Source organism: Podarcis tiliguerta (genome assembly GCF_965153285.1).
Source record: "Podarcis tiliguerta genome assembly, chromosome: Z".
NCBI lineage: Eukaryota > Metazoa > Chordata > Lepidosauria > Squamata > Lacertidae > Podarcis > Podarcis tiliguerta.
The window spans coordinates 49,719,424-49,741,492 of NC_139553.1; the positions used below are offsets into that span (position 1 = coordinate 49,719,424).

At 42.5% G+C, this 22,069-nt stretch overlaps 1 protein-coding gene across 3 annotated transcripts in view; it reads right to left on the bottom strand.

Moving 5' to 3' along the window:
* The window catches only part of LOC310669072 (UDP-N-acetylglucosamine--peptide N-acetylglucosaminyltransferase 110 kDa subunit), a 78,693-nt gene that overhangs the window by 17,227 nt on the left and 39,397 nt on the right, over positions 1 to 22,069 (bottom strand). For all 3 annotated transcript variants that reach the window (XM_083422573.1, XM_083422572.1, XM_083422574.1), the window contains 6 exons: positions 12,818 to 12,976; positions 10,440 to 10,529; positions 8,252 to 8,377; positions 4,998 to 5,168; positions 4,769 to 4,885; positions 2,351 to 2,512 (listed from right to left, as the gene is read on the bottom strand). In XM_083422573.1, the coding sequence (XP_083278699.1) occupies positions 2,351 to 2,512; positions 4,769 to 4,885; positions 4,998 to 5,168; positions 8,252 to 8,377; positions 10,440 to 10,529; positions 12,818 to 12,976 (825 nt within the window). The remainder of the gene's footprint in view (positions 1 to 2,350; positions 2,513 to 4,768; positions 4,886 to 4,997; positions 5,169 to 8,251; positions 8,378 to 10,439; positions 10,530 to 12,817; positions 12,977 to 22,069) is intronic.

A 22,069-nucleotide genomic window follows, 5' to 3' on the forward strand; every position in this document is an offset into this window, starting at 1 on the left:
AGCTGGGGGCACTGTTATACAGTGGTTTCGCTCCTTCCTCCTGGGCCGTGTTCAGAAAGTGGTGGTGGGGGATGAGTGTTCAGACCCCTGGGCCCTCACTTGTGGGGTGCCTCAGGGTTCCGTCCTCTCCCCCATGCTTTTTAACATCTATATGAAGCCACTGGGAGAGATCATCAGGGGGTTTGGACTGGGTGTCCATCAATATGCAGATGATACCCAGCTCTACCTCTCTTTCAAATCAGAACCAGTGAAGGCGGTGAAGGTCCTGTGTGAGTGCCTGGAGGTGGTTGGAGGATGGATGGCGGCTAATGGATTGAAGTTGAATCCTGACAAGACAGAAGTACTGTTTTTGGGGGACAGGAGGCGGGCTGGTGTGGAGGACTCCCTGGTCCTGAATAGGGTAACTGTGCCCCTGAAGGACCAGGTGCGCAGCCTGGGAGTCATTTTGGACTCACAGCTGTCCATGGAGGCACAGGTCAATTCTGTATCCAGGGCAGCTGTCTACCAACTCCACCTGGTACGCAGGCTGAGACCCTACCTGCCCGCGGACTGTCTCGCCAGAGTGGTGCATGCTCTGGTTATCTCCCGCTTGGACTACTGCAATGCGCTCTACGTGGGGCTACCTTTGAAGGTGACTCGGAAACTACAACTAATCCAGAATGCGGCAGCTAGACTGGTGACTGGGGGCGGCCGCCGAGACCACATAACACCGGTCTTGAAAGACCTACATTGGCTCCCAGTACGTTTCCGAGCACAATTCAAAGTGTTGGTCTTGACCTTTAAAGCCCTAAACGGCCTCGGCCCAGTATACCTGAAGGAGCGTCTCCACCCCCATCGTTCTGCCCGGACACTGAGGTCCAGCTCCGAGGGCCTCCTGGCGGTTCCCTCATTGCGAGAAGTAAAGCTACAGGGAACCAGGCAGAGGGCCTTCTCGGTAGTGGCGCCCGCCCTGTGGAACGCCCTCCCAGCAGATGTCAAAGCGATAAATAACTACCTGACATTCAGAAGACATCTTAAGGCAGCCCTGTTCAGGGAAGTTTTTAATCTGTGATATTTTATTGTATTTTTTGTTTCTATGGAAGCCGCCCAGAGTGGCTGGGGAAACCCAGCCAGATGGGCGGGGTACAAATAATAAATTATTATTATTATTATTATTATTATTCACAAAATGTCTCATCCCCTAGTTTGTTGGCCCAACCCGCTACTTTCCACGAGAAAATATTGCGGCTGCTCAATCCGTCATTGGCTTGGCTTCATTGTGGGGGACAAATTTTGATCAGCTCCCCCTCTGTCTCCGTAATAACGCAAACATTCTTAGGATGTAAAAGTTTTTGTTCCTGGGGTTGAGTTACAGAATTGTCCATGTTTTCAGCAGTCAGCTTTTTTTAGGGGGCCCAAGCTGCTGAGATGTTTTTTAAGGGGCCGAAGCTGTTGGGCTTTCTTTAGGGGGCCAAAGCTGTTGGGCTTTTTTTAGGGGGCCAAGCTGAAGCTGTTGAGCTTGTTTTGGGGGGGCCAAATCTCCCAGGACTCTCTCAGAAGGTCAAGCTTGCTTTTTGGAAACGGAGGCTCAAGGCTGTGCAAGTTCTGTGCAAGCTGGGTGGGAGGGGTATAAATCATAATAAATTCTTCTTTCACTCATTCCTTAATCAATTATCATCATCATCTCGTTGAATTGCAGGCGGATTCTGCTTCTGAGCAGTCCCAGCCCCATGGCTCCTCGAAAGTCCCTCCATTCCGTACATTTTATAATATATGGTGGGAATGCAAAAGGGTTAGAAATAAATGGGGAATGATATATATTGAATTAGAAAAAAAATGTTTAAAAAGACTTTTCTTAAGAAACCAGAAGCATTCCTCCTAGGAATTTTAGATCAAGATTTAGAAAAAGAAAATTAGAAATGATTTATCAATGCAACAACAGCAGCAATTAGCACAAGCATGGAAGACAGAAGAAATACCAGCGAAAGAACAATGGCAAGGGAAACTTATGGGATATGCAGAACTGGCAAAATTAACAGATAAATTACATGAAAATGATAGAAAAGACTTTAAAAGAGAATGGGAACCATTTACAACATATATATGAAGGGGCAACATAAAGAATTGGACTCATTGGCAGGGTTTGAATAAACCAGGCACCCCCCCCAACCTGCGGCCCTCCCGATGTTTTTTTTGGCCTACAACTCCCATGATCCCTAGCTAGCAGGACCAGTGGTCAGGGATGATGGGAATTGTAGTTCAAAACATCTGGAGGGCCGAAGGTTGGGGATGCCTAGAATAAACCAACACAATTGTATATAACCAAAAGCAAGACTATACACATTGGGGAAGTAACACCCAATCCTCTCACCTGAGTCGTTGCCAGCCCGTTGCTGATGTTGAATCCATTGATGGTGATCTGAATCTGCCCACGATTGATCATGTCAATCACGGCTTCAGCAATGGTGTTCATGGGAATGACTGGCATGCTGAGCCCAGCGGCGCCATCGTCCCCGCCGTCCGGACATTTCATCTGGAAGCCAAGATAATGGAATAATAATAATCCAGCCCCATGTTCACCACCTCGCTGCCACTCCTGTGCATTAGAAGCATGCATTGGAAGTGAAATGGATTTTGCTACAAAGTCGGCTACAATCAAGTTCTCAACACAGCAACCCCTCTGGTGGCTTTATTGTGTCCGCGTTTCAGGCATTTTAAAGTGGGGAGGGGGGAGAGCTATCATACGCGGGAAGATTGCAAGGTGATTATAAAAAAAGGGAAATGATATATAATGAACCGAGAGGGGGGATTATTAATCCCGTTTGCATTCCTTCCCATGGGAAAGTGTGCCTTGGTTTCGGAACAGACTTTCGGAACGGATGAAGTTTGAGAACCAAGGGACCACTGTGATTTCAAAAGAACCATCTTGCATTTGGCAAGATGTCACAATTTTAAAAGCCATGGGAAAAAATAGATTGAAAAGGCTCCTCATTGTATTTTAATCTTTTGCTGGAAGCTGCCCAGAGTGGCTGGGCATAATAATAATAATATCATCCTGTTAGAAGGGAAACCCAGTCAGAGTATAAATAATTTATCCTCCTCCTCCTCCTCCTCTTGGAAGCCGCCCAGAGTGGCTGGGGAAACCCAGTCAGATGGGCGAGGTATAAATAATTTATTATTATTATTATTATTATTATTATTATTATTATTATTATTATTTACTCCTCATGTGTTGGTCCGATGCCTGTGGGAAAGCTCTTCTCTTGTGGATACAGTGGTACCTCGGGTTAAGAACTTAATTCGCGCCGGAGGTCCATTTTTAACCTGAAACTGTTCTTAACCTGAGGTACTTTAGCTGATGGGGCCTCCCGCCACCCCCACGCCGCTGGATCGCAATTTCTGTTCTCATCCTGAGGTAAAGTTCTTAACCCGAGGTACTACTTCCAGGTTAGCAGAGTCTGTAACCCGAGATGCAACTGTAACGTGCTTTCTCTTTTTTCTTTCAAGTTTCTTATTTTCAATCTTTTATGTTTATTTCCATACACTCCAAACATTTTCCATATATACAATACTGGGATTAAACAAACCCCTTGGATTTCCCCACCCCACCCCAGTTTCCATATTTTGCCCTCTTTTCTTGCATGTAATTATAACAATCCATTATAGTCCATCTCCTTATTTACTACTCTAATTCATTTGACTTCATCAATGATATATCCATCCTGCCTGCAGAAAGCCACCTAATTCTATTTCAATTTGATCCTGACTTGTTTTTAGGGCAGGCTTCCTCAACCTCGGCCCTCCAAATGTTTTGGGACTACAACTCCCATGATCCCTAGCTAACTGGACCAGAGGTCAGGGATGATGGGAATTGTAGTCCCAAAACAGCAGGTGGGCCAAGGTTGAGGAAGCCTGGTTTAGGAGGTAATTTCATTATTATTTGATTTTTTAAAAAGTTACTAAGAACTTCACATAGTAAAAGACCAGAAACATATATTTTGGGAATATTGAACAGTGATATTCTAAAAGAAAAGACTTGATTTTTTCTGTATGCAACATCAGCGGCAAGAATTCTAGTGGCTAAGTACTGGAAGGGTAACCAGGTACTGACCAAAGAGGAGTGGCTATATAAATTATGTGAATATTTGGAACTGGCCAAATGGACGGATATAATAAGACTAAAGCCAATGAATACAGTCCAGGAGGAATGGAATTGCTTGAATGACTACTTAGAAAGACAAGGTTCAAATGTAAAAATTTGGCTGTGTCTAGAATGACCTGGTGAATGGAAAAGGGGAAATATACATATATACACATTTATATATTCAGATGAAAATAATACTAAAATACAGATAAAATATGAAAGGTGAAAGGAAGGGTTGTGAGAGTGATGGAAGTCTATTATTATTATTTTGCAAAATAGTATTTATTGTATTGAAATATGCTTTTCTTTATTCTTTGACTCTACTTTTCTTTGCATTTTTTTTCTTTTCCTTCTTTACTTTTTCCTTCTTTCTGTTTTATTGGATATTATTCTTTATGTATGCTTTTGTTTTGCTGTATTTACTTTGCAGTAAAAAATTAATAATAATAATAATAATCATAGTTTGATTTTATACTAATGTGATGTATTTGATGCTAGCTGCCCTGAGTCCGGTTTCAGACGGGATACAAGTAAGTTGTTTATTATTATTATTATTATTATTATTATTATTATTATTACTACTACTACTACTACTATTGAGAGCTAGACTCCAAAACCACCTACACACGCCTGGATTTTCCTGACCTTCACTATTTTCACGTCAGGCAGGCTGTCGAGGAATGCCTTCAGGTCGACACCGTTCAAAACAATCCGGTTGTCGTAGATGTGACCATTCGATTTGAAGTCGATGACGGCTTTTTTCTGAAAGAAAGACATATAATGCATCTGAAAAACACGGCAATTTGGATCTGGGCTTTTTTCCAAGAAAAAAAGACCACGATATGAAGCAGGCTGTTCCCCTCTTCCCAAATACCTTCAGGTGCGGGAACATATTGGCGTGATCACCAATGAAGAAGGTATTGGGCATGTAAGCCAGTTTTTCTGAATATTGCTCCGCCACTTCCACCGGGGATGTTTCCTGGTCAGTGATAATGTAATCCATGAATAAGGCCCCGCTGGTTCCCGGGTAGCCCAGCCACATTGCCTGGAAGGCAAACAAATGAGGGTTGTTAATTATTATGATTAATAATAATAATAATAATAATTTATTTCTACACCATCCATATCTGGCTGGGTTTTCCCAGCCACTCTGGGCAGCTTCCAACAAAAGATTAAAATACAATAAGGCAGCAAGGCAAGATATCCAGAGCTTCTTTTTTTATAAAAACTTATTCAAGAATTACATATATAGAGAGAGTGTCCAGTAGCCAATTAAGTTTGTTCTTGGTATAAGCTTTTGTGTACGTGGGCACTTCTTCAGATACAATGAATAATAATATAAATAAATAATATAAATAATATAATATAAATATATTAATATAAATAATATAAAGAACAAACTTCTTCAGATACACTAAGTAATAATATTTTGACTGTGTCAGACCAACTTGGCTACCTAAATGAATAAATAATATACATACGCTTAATTTGACAAAAAAGGAAGTGTCCATGTGTAAATCTTCTTCTATAAATTGCCAAAAATTAAGCTTGGGTTAAATTTATGCAGTCTCTTTTTAAGAGGAAGCCTCTGGCAAGATATCCGGAGTTTGCCAAAAAAACAAAACAAAACACCCCACCTTCTTAAAGAGGACCGTGTCTTTCGGCAAGATCTACAAAAAGGCCGCATAAAACAAGATAGTTGATCACATAATTAAGGATTTTCTTAAATCAGATTTTTTTCAATTTAAAGCAAATTTTTAAAATAAAGTTCTTTGGGAGGAAAAATCTTTCTAAAGATTCTTTGTTTAAGTTCCATCGAAAGCCATTGTGAAAGAAGGATTTGTTTAAAGTTTTCCATGTGTGCAGAAACTCAGCCTAAATTGTTGTTTTTTAAAAATTGTTTAACCACATCCGTTAACAAACATGGATGATGATGTTGTTGTTGTTGTTTAGTCGTTCAGTCGTGTCTGACTCTTCATGACCCCATGGACCAGAGCACGCCAGGCACTCCTGTCTTCCACTGCCACCCGCAGTTTGGTCAGATTCATGTTTGTAGCTTCGAGAACACTGTCTAACCATCTCGTCCTCTGTTGTCCCCTTCTCCTTGTGCCCTCCATCTTTCCCAACATCAGGGTCTTTTCCAGTGAGTCTTCTCTTCTCATGAGGTGGCCAAAGTATTGGAGCCTCAGCTTCACGATCTGTCCTTCCAGTGAGCACTCAGGGCTGATTTCCTTAAGAATGGATGCATTTGATCTTCTTGCAGTCCATGGGACTCTCAAGAGTTTCCTCCAGCACCATAATTCAAAAGCATCAATTCTTCGGCGATCAGCCTTCTTGATGGTCCAGCTCTCATTTCCATACATCACTACCGGGAAAACCATAGCTTTTACTATACGGACCTTTGTTGGCAAGGTGATGTCTCTACTTTTTAAAATGCTGTCTAGGTTTGTCATTGCTTTTCTCCCAAGAAGCAGGCGTCTTTTAATTTCGTGGCTGCTGTCACCATCTGCAGTGATCATGGAGCCCAAGAACGTAAAATCTCTCACTGCCTCCATTTCCTCCCCTTCTATTTGCCAGGAGGTGATGGGACCAGTGGCCATGATCTTCGTTTTTTTGATGTTGAGCTTCAGACCATATTTTGCACTCTCCTCTTTCACCCTCAATAAAAGGTTCTTTAATTCCTCCTCACTTTCTGCCATCAAGGTTGTGTCATCTGCATATCTGAGGTTGTTGATATTTCTTCCAGCAATCTTAATTCCGGCTAGGGATTCATCCAGCCCAGCCTTTCGCATGATGAATTCTGCATATAAGTTAAATAAGCAGGGAGACAATATACAGCCTTGTCGTACTCCTTTCCCAATTTTGAACCAATCAGTTGTTCCATATCCAGTTCTAACTGTAGCTTCTTGTCCCACATAGAGATTTCTCAGGAGACAGATGAGGTGATCAGGCACTCCCATTTCTTTAAGAACTTGCCATAGTTTGCTGTGGTCGACACAGTCAAAGGCTTTTGCATAGTCAATGAAGCAGAAGTAGATGTCTTTCTGGAACTCTCTAGCTTTCTCCATAATCCAGCGCATGTTTGCATGTTTGCAAACATGGATACACATGCCATAATGCTATTCTTTTACTTAAATTGTTTAAATGGTATCAAGGGAATGAGTCTTTTTCTCCTTCCAATCGAGTACAGCAGAAAAACAGTCCAAATAGAATCAAATCAGTCATTTTTGATAGGACTGTCAAAACCACTCTGAAAATTTATTCTTCCAAAAATGAAACCTTCCTCTTGTTGTAAATATTAATGTCTTAATCACATTTTTTAACATCACAGCGTTAACATCTTACGACTATGGTAAAGAATATTTTGGGCATGCAGTGGTACCTTGGTTCTCAAACTCTGAAAACCTGGAAGCGTTCCAGTTTTCAAACATTTTTTGGAAAGTCAAGGAGACTTCCAGAACAGATTAAGTTTGGTGCTTTTGTTGTTGCTATTTTGCGTTTCTGTTCTTCGGTCAATTTGTTTTTGTGACTGTGTGGACCCAGTTCAGCTACTGATGAATTGATTGTGTGACTGCGGAAACGAATAGAAGCTCCCCATCCAAACAATGACTTTAGCTACTGATGGATAGACCAATGGATGGACCGTGTGACTGCGGAAACGGATAGAAGCCCCCCATCCAAACAATGGCTTTAGCTGTTGATGGACAGATGGATAGAAGGATAGATGGACGGATAGCTACTGATGGATAGACGGACGGTGTGACTGCGGAAACGGATAGAAGCCCCCCATCCAAACAATGACTATCATCAGTGCAGGCAAGAATTTTGTTTAAAAAAAATTCTATCATCTACCATACTGTCTTATTTATTTTATAGTACAAAACATTGATGATTGCTTTCATTTGATGGATCAATGGTCTTGTTAGAGAATAAAATTCATGTTCAATGGCTGTTTGAGTGGTTGTTTTTCAAAGTCTGGAACGGATTAATCCCTTTTGCATTCCTTTCTATAGGAAAGCACGCCTTGGTTTGGGAACGCTTTGGTTTGGGAATGGACTTCCGGAACAGATGAAATTTGAGAATCAAGGGATCACTGTATGATGAACATTTCACTGTGACTTCCTTTACCTGGATCGGTGCCGGCCGGAGAGCAAACAGCTCGTTGCGGGCTCCTTTGGTGTAGCCATTCATGTTGATCAGGATATGTATGCCGTCTTGGTGAATGCGGTCAGCCGCCTTGCCATTGCACGGGACCTAAAACACAAACATTAGAAGCACGTTTATGGAAGTTTTGAATGGCTGGTGTTTTAATGTGTTTTTCATCTCTTGTTGTAAGCCGCTCTGAGTGGCTGGAGAAACCCAGTCAAATGGGTGGGGTACTTTAAGTAATAAAGTAGTAGTACAGTGGTACCTCGGGCTAAGTACTTCGTTCATTCCGGAGGTCCGTACTTAACCTGAAACTGTTCTTAACCTGAAGCACCACTTTAGCTAATGGGGCCTCCTGCTGCCGCCGGAGCACAATTTCTGTTCTTATCCTGAAGCAAAGTTCTTAACCTGAAGCACTATTTCTGGGTTAGTGGAGTCTGTAACCTGAAGCACATGTAACCTGAAACATATGTAACCCGAGGTACCACTGTAGTAGTAGTACATCTGCTAAGGTTGACTTGACAACCTAGAGACGATGTCCGAGCCCTCGAATGGTCCTTCTGAGCTTCTTTCCCTCATACAGTGCACTTGCCGTTGCTTTTGCAAAATCCCACACTGCAGGAAAGTGAGCTGTTTTGGCCAGATTGCCAACCTCGGGATACGTGCTCCATGACAAAAAGTGGGCAGGGTATCTGAAGCACTACTCTGCACCCATGACTTGAGAGCATCCAGGAATCATCTGAAATGTAGTTTAGGTTTAGGGTTAGGGGCTAGGGTTTAGAATTAGGGCAAAGGCTAAGGCTGGAGGTAGGCTTAGGCTAAGAATTATTGTTAAGAGTTATGGTTTAGGGCTTACAGCTAGGGCAAAGGCAAGGGCTAGGCTGAGATCCTTTCAATCCTAAAAAAAGCCCTTGCGCATGTTCACTTCATCAAACCTGGCCCTCTTTGAGAAGAGTTTGGACACCGACTAGTGATTTAAATCAAATCCACCCTGTTATATACATTACCAAGCAAGCACTTCGACCTGCCACTGGGAAGCCCCTGAGAAGCGGCTAAGTGACCCCCCCCCCGCCCCCGGTTGACAACCCTTCGGCCATGAGTTCAGACATGCTTTTCCGAGCCTATGCCTAAAAATCTGATTTATAGGTTATTGATCGCTAGCCTGGATGGTTTGCCTCACTAGCTAGTGCAGTCGAAATATATCTATATATATCTATATATCTATACATCTCTCTCTCTCTCTATGTATATATATTATTGTCCAGTAGCACCTTAGAGAGGGACGTGGGTGGCGCTGTGGTCTAAACCACTGAGCCTAGGGCTTGCTGATCAGAAGGTTGGTGGTTTGAATCCCTGCAACGGGGTGAGCTCCCGTTGCTCGGTCCCTGCTCCTGCCAACTTAGCAGTTCGAAAGCATGCCAGTGCAAGTAGATAAATAGGTACCTTCCTCTGGCGGGAAGGTAAATGGCGTTTCCGTGCGCTGCTCTGGTTTGCCAGAAGCGGCTTAGTCATGCTGGCCACATGACCCGGAAGCTGTACGCCAGCTCCCTCGGCCAATAAAGCGAGATGAGCGCCACAACCCCAGAGTCGGTGACGACTGGACCTAATGGTCAGGGGTCCCTTTACCTTTAGCAACTTAGAGACCAACTAAGTTTGTTCTGGGTATAACCTTTCATGTGCAGACACACTTCTTCAGATACCTCAAGAATCTACTAGTGCAGATTATTAATGATTTAACCCCCTCTTGATATTGCACATTCGTCCAAACAACATATAGCATCCAAGAACAGATGGTATCCTGCATTATAGCTTCTTCCTTCCGCCAGATTATGCATTAAAAGGCTGTTCTCTGCCATCAAAGAGATTTAGCAAAAGACAGAGAAGTAAACAGAGGCAGGAAGAGATGACCGTATCTCTGAATTTTATTTTGATTTTAAATGTGATTTGAATTGTATTTTAAACCAATTGTTTGATTTTGTGTTTTTAATATATTATATATTTGGTGTTAGCCGCCCTGTGCTTGGTCTTGGCCGGGGTATAAATAAAATTTATTATTCTTATTCTTATTATTATATCAGATCGCTAAACTCCTCAAAATGACAAATATCTTCCGGAAAAGGTTGCCTGGGCAAGAGCGTATTTAGGATATACAGGGGGAAAGAGCTCTCACCTGAGATAAATCAATAAAGTGATTTGCTTCAGCCATCACCTTGACCCGGAAGTTTGTGCCGTCGTCAGGGCTGAGGGCATAGCAGAAGACCTAGGAAAGAGAGGAATTGCTTAGAACTGAGGCTGACCAGAGTCACTGAATGAATGGAGGAATCTTTATTCGTGTCGGGCATCGCAATAAAACAATACAATATACAAAGAACGGAAATAAAAAGTCCATTGTATAAAATACATTTGAGGGTCACTTGAGCAGGGAGCACATGAGGCGCAGCAAAACACAGGCCGAAAAACAGTAGACAAAGCCCATCTTTCCCAAACATCGCAGGAAAAGGCCAGAATTTACGAAGCGTATGAACCATCACAGCTTTCCTCCATGATGAAGCAATTGCTAATATAGAATCATAGAACTAGGGAGTTTGAAAGGGCCACAAGGCTCATCTAGGCTAACCCCCTGCAATGTGGGAATCTTTGCCCAAGAGCTTCCCTCTTGTGGCTTATCCCCACAACAGCTACTGACTTTGGGTTTTAGTCAAGCAAACATTCTAATCCAGGTATTCCCAACCTGTGGCCCTCCAGATGTTTTGGCCTACAACTCCCATGATCCCTACCTCACAGGACCAGTGGTCAGGGATGATGGGAATTGTAGTCCAAAACATCTGAAGGGCCGAAGGCTGGGGATGCCTGGTCTAATTTGTCGGTGCCTAAATGATCTCAAGTGTCAGAACAACTTGACTGCCATCAGGAAATTTCTCACCGTCCCATTTCGACTCTCCAGCACCTGATCTGCATCACCGAGCAATCCCAAAATGCAGACAGCTTTGAACCTCGCAAGATCAGATGTCTCGCCCTGGACTGGACTCAAGGGACGATTCCGACAGATTCCACATGGGAAACGCTCATGTCCCTGCAGAGATGGTAGCACCAAATCGGTGGTGCATGTGCTTTATAAAAAGCCTGAAGGAGATGATTGTGTTGTTGTTTAGTCGTGTCCGACTCTTCGTGACCCAATGGACCAGAGCATGCCAGGCACTTGTCTTCCACTGCCTCCCGCAGTTTGGTCAAACTCATGCTGGTAGCTTTGATAACACTATCCAACCATCTCGTCCTTTGTTGTCCCCTTCTCCTTGATCTTTCCTAACATCAGGGTCTTTTCCAGGGAGTCTTCTCTTTTCATGAGGTGGCCAAAGTACTGGAGCCTCAGCTTCACGATCTGTCCTTCCAGTGAGCACTCAGGGCTGATTTCCTTCAGAATGGATAGGTTTGATCTTCTTGCAGTCCATGAGACTCTCAAGTGTCTCCTCCAGCACCAGAATTCAAAAGCATCACTTCTTCGGTGATCAGCCTTCTTTATGGTCCAGCTCTCACTTCCATACATCACTACTTGGAAAGCCATAGCTTTTACTATACGGACCTTTGTTGGCAAGGTGGTGTCTCTGCTTTTTAAGATGCTGTCTAGGTTTGTCGTGAGATGATTACCCCTCCTTTATTGCCCGTTCCGGGTTGCCCAACCACTACCCCAGAGTCCTCTCTCTTGGCAGATCAAGAGGAGCAGGTGACGGCAAAGGCGGCTAGGTTTTGAGCTGGGGCAGTCAGAATAAGATCCACTCTCGATTCAAAACCCTCAAATGTATTTGATATCATTGATTTTTCATTTCTATTCCTTGCAGATCATCTCGTCGTTTTATTGCTACAACCAAGGGCTGACACAAATTAAGAGGATAATGATGATGATAATTATAATAATAATAACTTTTATTTGTATCCTGCCCTCCCCGTCCGAAACCGGGCTCAGGGAGGCTAATACCAAATATGTAACATTGGTATAAAATCAAGCAATAACGAAATTACCTCCTGAAAACAAGCCAGGATCAAATTCAAATCCAATTAGATGGCTTTCCGCAGGATTAGGATTGGGAACAGTAAACGCTCATCAAGCCCAACTGTTTGCGCTGCTCTTATATGGGCCTGTGAGAACGCTGGGAGGCCTCTTTCATACTAGTTCTTACACAAAAAGAGAAGGGGAGTCAGGTTGAACCAAAGGCCTGACGGAACAACTCCATCTTACAGGCCCTGCAGAAAGATGTCAGATCCCACAGGGTCCTGATCTCTTGTGGCAGAGAGTTCCACCAGGCCGGGGCCAAGGCCAAAAAGGCCCTGGTCCTGGTCGAGGCCAGCCTAATCTCCCTGAGGCCCAGGACCTCTAAGATGTTATTATTTGCAGACTGTTAGATCCTCTGTGGGGTATACCAGGAGAGGCGGTCCTAGGCTGTATTCATTCGTTTGGCCCAACGTGGGGCTCGTACCCATGACCCCAAGATTCAGTGTCTCAGCGCTCTGCCGCCTGAGCTACTCACACGGCTGCCCTCTTGTGCACCTCACCTCAAATTTGTCCGTATTGTGCATGCCTGGGATTGACTGCATGAGATGGGAGGTGGGGTGGTTCCCAAAGTCAGAGCTCACGTAGCCAACGCGGAGCCGGCCCTCACTGCCTTTCAGGTCCTTGGGGTGCTCGTAAGGCGGCTTGTGGAGCACGTTGATCTGGCAAGGGGATTCAAAGAAGCCGGGTTACAGAAATGACATGGGGGGAGGGGGGACATGAGGCCACATCTTTGAAGTTGTTCCAATGTTACAAATATACATACCTTTGACTTGACAGCCCAAGAAAGACACCTAGCATTATGAATTTGCAGAAAATCTATGCTTTAACCGACTCTCCTCATTCCGACGCCATTTGAACCCTGAAAGGAAGGCGAATTTGGGCTCCACCTCCCTTCATGAGCCAAGAAGCAGGAAGTCATGTAGGCAGCAGGAACAGGGCATCCCGCCAGAATTCCCCAAGCCTGAGAGCACATACACGGCACCCCACCGAGGGAGGGACCAAGGGGGCAACCATAGACATCCGCCAAGGCAATTTAGCAAGGCAGGTGTTCTGAATGCCCATCTCCAGACAAGTCCAGTGGGAAAGGACGTGTCAAGAGTTTTATTGTTCTTTCGGTGATGGAGATTTAAGGGGTCTGATAAAGAGACCTCATATTGAATGCATAACCCTTGTATACCCCTCCCCATATGTGATAGTGCTAGTGATGTAGTGATGATGTATCAACGATGCTGCTTGAAGTGTATTCTGGAGGGAAGAAGGAAGTTTTAAAAGCTGACATCGCCCCATGCTCGGGGTTCTTACTCCTGGGCAGACCTGTGGTGCAACAGTAAGAATCATGGTCTACTGACCACTGTTTTGCTCCAAATTACCGGGCTAGGACTTCCTCCTTTTACTGACCGCATGGACCCATGGGGGACAAGTGCCCCGGTGAGATAGGCTGTCAAGGAGTCACTGACCCTGGAATTTTTTCGCTTAACAGCCATTGGCGCCAATATAGAGCAGGCTTCCTCAACCTTGGCCCTCCAGCTGTTTTCAAACTACAGTGCCCATCATCCCTGACCACTAGACCTGCTAGCTAGGGACCATGGAGTTGTAGGCCAAAAGCATCAGGAGGGCCGAGGTTGAGGAAGCCTGATAGAGAGCTCTACCTCTCTTTCAAATCAGAGCCGGCAAAGGTGGTGGAGTTCCTGCGCGGGTGCCTGGAGGTGGTTGGAGGATGGATGGCAGCTAACTGGTTGAGGTTGAATCCTGACAAGACTGAAGTTCTGTGGTGTGTGGGTGGGTGGGGGGGACTCCCTGGTCCTGAACGGGGCAACTGTGCCCCTGAAGGACCAGCGGCACAGTCTGGGGGTCATTTTGGACCCATAGAGCCACAGGTCTGTTCTGTGTCCAGGGCACTCCATCTGGGATGCAGGATAAGACCCTCCCTGCCCACGGACTCTCTTGCCAGAGTGGCGCATGCTCTTGTTATCTCCAGCTTGGACTACTTCAATGCGGTATATGTGGGGCTACCTTACTGCAATTAATCCAGAATGTGGTAGCCAGGGGCTACCAGGTGGCGCGTTGGAAGATGGCCAACAATAACATCTCTCTGACCCATATGAGGTAATTAAGAGGCTGCTATGGGAAGTATGCAGTCTTCCTACCCCCCCCAAGGAGATGAGGGGGCTGCCTTGCCAGCGATGTCCACAATGCACCCCCTGATCCTAGAGATGGAGGTGCCAGTCACTTGGCATCTGAAGTCAGATCTTCCTGACGCTGATTCCAACCAACGCGTGCTGGTTAGCTTCAGCTCAGAATTATAATTGGAAACATACGATTGGAATGAAGCTGAAGCACATACATCAAGTAACGCTCGAGAGATAAGACTGCTGATTAATGGATCTCTGTGACTGGGAGTGATGGACGGATAAGTAAATCACCTTTAAGAGACTGTATGTTTGGAATGAAGGGGGGGTGGAGGAAAAAACCTTTTTTCTTTGCACGATGTGATATTAATAACCCTCAACCCCAGATAGAAACAAGATCGTTGCGTTTTACTAATCACAAGCAGGAATTCAAGAACTGTGTGGGATGGATTATAGCTGGAGAGAGGATTGGTGAATGGTGAGAATGGAGGAAAATTTTATGACGCAGTTAAAAAATGGCGTCTCGGAGCTTCCGGGTTGGCGCCATCGGCGAAAGGAGGAACTTCTCCACAGAGAGAAGTGAGCTCCACAGGAATCGGGTCTGGCTGCCGCGGCAAAGGCAGAGACCCTCTAGAAATCACAGGCGGGAGAAGCCTGTGAGCCTGGGATTCGGCAGGCACCATTGCGCTCCCCCCAAAAGCAAGGGAACACCTTTTTTCCAGGGAGATCCCTGTCGGAGTGGGGGGGGGTGGCGCGGTGCTGCGGATCGATCACTACTTCTGTGGAGTGAAGCCGCTAATCTTTTGTCGGAGAGCGCTAACTTTTTCCTGGAAATTTGGAACATTTGACAGCAACAACCCGTGAGTAAAGCGGAATTTGGAACTTCTAAAAAGGATAAATTTATTGAATTTGGCTACGATCGGGGGAGGTCAGAAACAGGAAGTCCACCTTCCCCTTTTTGTAAATAAGCAGAAACAAAGAGACTGAGCTAAAACTCTTGAAAATAACTAATAAACTCCTAAGTTCTAATATTGAAATTAACGAACCCCCCCCCCCTTGAAGGCAGGAGAAGAGGGGGAGGGTCTTTATATGAGACTGAATAGACTTGCAAAGTGGCAGAGAAGGATTTAAAATTCCATCGTTCAGACCCTGGGAACGGGCTGCCATTGGAATGCGTACCAGCTACATCGGAAACGTTCTTTGACAGTTACTTAAATAAGAATGTAACATTGTTTTGGACTGTCTTTTCTTGCTACAAAAAGGTTAAATAGACTGGGAACAGTTACAAATTAATATTACTGTTGCAGTTAAGTTGTATAAAGGGAAAAAAAGACTAAGATAAACTTAGCCAGTAACTTTGTCCCTCTAGAGGAAACTTTTGAAATTGCTACAACTGACAAGTGCTTTAAGTGGAAATTCCCCATTGCATGTTATGACTTCGGGGTCGTGAGATCTAACCTTGAGCTGTGGAATTGTTATGGCAGATGGGAAAGGAAAAATAAGTACATCAACAGCAAGGTCTGGGAAACAGCTGCGAAAAGCTTCAGTATCTAGATTTACAACTCCATCTGCCCTACCTCAATTAAAACTAAAAGAAATGGTTACAGATGAAGGTGTGGCCAATGCTTTAAAAAAGATAAATGATTCTCTAGAACAACCTGCAAAAAAGTTGAAGAGACCAGTAGGAAAGTGGATGTTACAAATCAAAAGGTGGATGATACAAATAAGAAAATTGATGAGAACTCAGAAAGACTGATTAGTTTGGAACAAAAAGCTAATAGCAACACAGACTCTATTGAACATTTGATTAAAGAATCTAATTTGACACAGCAAACTGCAGAGGAGGCCAGGGGAAAAGTTGCAGTTGTGGAAGCCAAAGCAGAAAGTGTCCCAGACCTGGCGAGACAATTGGAGGATCATAAATTAAAATTTTCTATGCTTGAGCTCAAGGACAAACAGGTTAATTTAAGGATCAGAGCGATACCCGAGGTGGAAAAAGACAATTTGGCAGACTTTCTCACGCAACAATTTGTAGAATTTTGGGGACTGAAACAAGAGGACTTTAGAATTGTGAGAGCCTTCAGGCTTGGAAGAGGAGGGAGGAAGGAGAAGAACAGAGTAAGAGATTGTCTGATCACCTTAAGAACCAAAGAGGAAAGAGACATAATTTTAAGTCAGCATTACAAGAAATCCTTGGTGATAGAGCAGTCAAGAGCGGAAATTTTCAAAGATATTCCGAAACATCTTTTGGACCTTACGCCGATCCAACTACGCTGGATCGGCTGCTTTGCTGTGAAGGAACCAAATTATTTTTAGGTGGGAATTTCCCCAAGGTCTCTCCTTCACCTTTAAAGGAAGGAAGATAAAAATAAGATCAGAAGATAGAGATAAGTTTCTGAATAAACACAAGGAAGACCTGCAGAAAGAACTTGGAAAAGTAGGCCCGACGAATAGAACACCGACGGAAGAAGAGCAAGCACTTGGTGCAGTTGGAGGCAAGGAGAAAGCAACTACATAATAGCACTACAAATATTGAGCTGGAATATTAATGGCGCTAACTCCCCTGAAAAAAGGAAGAAGGTCTTTCATTTACCTAAAAAGGAACATTTGGACTTGATTTGTTTGCAAGAAACACACGTGGCAAGGCTACACAGGAAGTTATTAATTAATAAAAGATTGGGCCAAGAATTTATTTCATCAGATAAAGTTAAAAAAAGAGTAGTCCTATATGCAAAAGAGAGCCTATCACCAAAATTTATGTTTAAAGATGAACAAGGAAGAATTGTTGCAATTGAAATATATTCACAAGGAGAGAAATTCTTGATAATAGGCATTTATGCACCAAATGAAGGAAAATCGGAATTCTTTAAGAAGTTACATGAGACTCTTATGGACTATATGGAATACAATATGATTTTGATAGGGGACATGAATGGAGTAGTGTCTACAAATATGGACAAGGCACAGAGATAGGTAGTCACCAATGACAGCAGACTACCCAAAACCTTCTTTGACATAACTGAAAACATGTATTTAGTGGACATTTGGAGAACTAAGAATCCTTTAGGAAGAGAGGGAACTTTCTTTTCTGAGGCCAAGATGACATGGACAAGAATTGACCAAATCTGGGTAACTAGAAGTCTGGTACCAAAGACAAATAAGGTAGAAATCAGCCCTAAAACCTGTTCCGACCATAATGCGGTTAAGATGGAAATGAAACTGACACCAACTGGTTCCTTTAGATGAAGAATGAATGATGCCCTGTTTCGAAGTGAGGAATTCACCAAGAAGGCCCAAAAAACTCTGAGAGACTACTTTGAGATAAATATGAACACTACAGTGACAAAAAAGAGTTATTTGGGACGCAAGTAAGGCGGTTATGAGAGGTTTTTTGATACAACAGAGCGCTATTAGGAAAAGATCACAAAATGAGAAAAAAGATAAAATCCTGGAAAAAATAAAGGAGGGAGAGGAAAAATTGAGAGTGAAACCAAAGTCACAAGAGATTGTGAAAGAGATAAAGTTATATCAAGTACAATATATGAAATTGATGAACGAGGAAATAGAATGGAAGATTAGACAGATGAGACAAAAGACATTTGAATCGGCAAATAAGTGTGGGAAACTTTTGGTATGGCAATTGAAAAAAAGACAAAAACTTAATACAGTTACAAACTTGGAAGTGGATGGAAAGAATATACAGAATCCAGTGGAAATCAGAAAATGCTTCCAAAGGTATTTCAAACAATTGTATACACAGGAGAAGCAGAAAGAAATGGACATTGATAGATTTCTGGAAGTAAATGGACTACAAAAAATCTCTCAGGAAAATAAGTGAATGTTGAACCTTAAAATTACAGAGCAGGAAGTAGAAGGGGCTATAAAAAGCATGCAATTGGATAAATCTCCAGGACTGGATGGACTGACTTCAAGATATTATAGATCTTTGAAAGAATGGTTAATACAACCTTTAAAGGAAGTGTGCAATGAAATACTGGAGGGGAAAAAGGCACCGGAGTCGTGGAAAGAGGCCTATATTACACTTATACCAAAAACAGAGACTGAAAAGACACAACTTAAGAACTACCGCCCCATATCACTGCTTAATGTGGATTACAAAATTTTTGCAGACATATTGGCTAAAAGACTAAAAAAGGTATTAGCAGAGATAATTCATAAAGATCAAGCGGGCTTTCTCCCAGGCAGACACTTGATGGACAACACGAGGAACATAATTAATATTATTGAAAAATTACAGGAGAATATAAATACCAAAGCAGTTCTGATATTTGTGGATGCGGAGAAAGCCTTTGACAACATTTCTTGGAGTTTTATGAAAAAGAATTTACAGGGGATGGGGGTGGGTGAAAGCTTTGGAAATGGTATAGGTGCAATTTATACAGAACAGAAGGCCAAACTAATTGTGAATAATGTGGTGACGGAAGAATTTAAGATTGAGAAAGGAACGCGACAAGGGTGCCCAATCTCTCCACTGCTCTTTATATCGGTCCTGGAGGTTTTGCTGAATATGATAAGAAGGGACCAGCAGGTTGAAGGGATACAGGTGGGGGTTAAACAGTACAAATTGAAAGCATTTGCTGATGACTTGGTATTAACTTTACAGGAGCCTGAGACTAGTACTAAAAGAGCACTGAAATTAATTCCAAGATTTTGGTCCGGTAGCAGGTTTTAAGTTACATAAAATGAAAACAAAAGTGCAGGGGGAAAATTTAACTGCAATGGAGAGAGATAAGTTCCAGAAGGAGACAGGATTAACACTGGTTAAGAAAGTGAAATATTTGGGGGTGAATATGACTTCTAAGAATGTAAACTTGTTTAAAGACAATTATGAAAAATGCTGGTCGGAAGTGAAAAAAGATTTAGAAATATGGTCAAATTTGAAATTATCATTGTTAGGTCGAATTGCTGCTATAAAGATGAATGTATTGCCAAGGATGCTGTTTTTGTTCCAAACATTGCAAATTGTGGATAAAATGGATTGTTTCAAGAAGTGGCAGAGAGATATCTCTAAATTTGTCTGGCAGGGCAAGAAACCTCGAATAAAATTTAAGATACTAACAGATGCTAAAGAAAGAGGTGGATTTGCCCTGCCAGACGTTAAACTTTATTATGAATCAGCCACTTTTTGCTGGCTGAAAGAATGGATGCTTCTTGAAAACGCTGATGCTTTGGACTTGGAAGGGTTTAATAATGTATTTGGTTGGCATGCATACTTGTGGTATGATAAGGTTGAGGTTCATAGGGCCCTTAAGAACCATATTATCAGGAAAGCACTGTTTAATGTTTGGATAAGGTATAAAGACTTGTTAGAAAATAAAACCCCAAGATGGGTGTCACCAATGGAAGCGAAAGCATTGAAAAAACTCAATATGGAGGCCAAGTGGCCAAAGTATTGGGAAATTTTGGAGCAAGAGGGAGACAGGCTAAAACTGCAGTTTTGAAAAATTAAAAAACAGAGTGAGAGATTGGCTTCATTACTATCAAATAATGGAGGTATATAAATTGGACAAAAAATTAGGCTTCCAGGTGGAAAAATCAAAATTGGAAACAGAATTGTTAGAACGCAAAGTCAAAAACTTGTCAAGAATGTATAACCTGCTGTTCAAATGGAATACTCAAGATGAAATGGTGAAATTGGTCATGATTAAATGTGCACAAGATGTTGGACATAACATTATGATGGCTGACTGGGAACAGTTATGGACCACTGGTATGAAATTTACGGCATGTAATGCCTTAAAGGAGAATTTAATGAAAATGATTTATAGGTGGTACATAACACTAGTCAAGCTGGTGTAAATTGCAAAAATTTATCATTTGCCCGATAATAAATACTGGAAATGTAAAGAAGTGGAAGGTACTTTCTTTGGTGGACGTGCCCAAGGATTAAGACCTTCTGGGAAATGATATATAATGAAATGAAAAAGGTATTTAAATATACCTTTCTGAAGAAACCAGAGGCCTTTCTCCTGGGCATGGTCGGCCAATTGGTGTTAAAGAAAGATAGAACCTTTTTTATGTATGCTACAACAGCAGCAAGAATTCTCATCGCAAAGTATTGGAAGACACAAGAGCTACCCACCCAGGAAGAATGGCAGATGAAACTGATGGACTACATGGAAATGGCGGAAATGACCGGCAGAATCCGAGACCAGGGAGAAGAGTCGATGGAAGAAGATTGGAAAAAATTTAAAGTATATTTACAGAAATATTGCAAAATTAATGAATGTTAGAAGTATACTGGAATGAAGCTATATGGTTTTAGCAGAAGGGTTATTAAGAATTATATGAATATTAAGTGTTAATGTGTTAAAGTGGAAAATTTAAAGTTAAATTGTGTTAGGATAAATTATAGAATAAAAATTGAAGAGGAGGGAAAGGATTTGTTGAACCAGTTAATTTGAACTAGAATACAAAAAAGGGAGGTGCGAGGAAGTCGAGGAAATAAGCTAATGAAAGATTTAGATATAAATTTGGATGTGTGTTTTTGTGGGGGTTTTTTATGTTGCATTGTTGTATTGTTTTTTCTTTTTTTATTGTTGATGTATTGTTGTTGAATCCATGTATTGTTTTTCTTTATTGTTTTTCTTTTTATAATTATAAAATATCTAATAAATTTTATTAAAAATAAAAATAAAAAATGGCATCTCGCCAAGACAGGCTTGCCGGAGAAAGAGGGACAGGGGGAGGAGAATCAGGACCATTGGAAAGAGAAGGATTGTTGGAATGCAATCTTGACCTGACAGAGCCTCCTGATATATTTGGCAAGTCTGAGAAAAGTAAAGGACAGACCGAAGATTAATTTTTTTTTCTGGAAGTGTTGAACAGCGGCTGTCCCTGAGCGATATGATCTTTGGAGAGTACAAAACCCACACAGAGGATGCCTGTTTTCAATCTGCTTGTGAAAATTATCAGAGATCGTAAAGAAAGGAATAGAGGATAACAACAAGAAGATGAAGAAAGTAATAAAGGACTATCTGGATTGAACTGGATAGAACTGTTTAATTAAAGCAGTAATATAAGTGATGCTTGGACTCGCTCGGAGCTTTGGACTCGTTGGGAGCTTGATGTATGGGTACGCCCAACAAAAATTTAAAATTCGGCTGTATAATTTGGAACTAATGTGATTTGGATAATGTGATGTGATTGGCCTGTTAATAAAAATTATTTTTTTAAAAAACAAACAACAGAATGTTGTAGCCAGACTGGGGACCGTGAACAGCCACAGAGACCACATAACACCAGTCTTGAAAGATCTGCATTGGCTCCCAGTACGTTTCCGGGCACAATTCAAAGTGCTGATGCTGACCTTGAATGCCCTAAACAGCCCAGCAGATGAAACTTTCCTCTGGTTGTCAATATTAAGAGGATGCCAGCAAGATTGAACCTTTCTGTAAAATAAAGGATTTAAATCCAGTCTTACTGAGACCACATACCAACGGTCCCGAGAGATCTGCATTGGCTCCCAGTAAGTTTCCAAGCACAATTCAAACCTGAAGGAGCATCTCCACCCGGGGTCCCTCTCCCAAGGGCCTTCTGGCGCTTCACTCCCTGCAAGAAGCCAAGTTACAGGGAAGCAGGCAGAGGGCCTTCTCGTGGTGA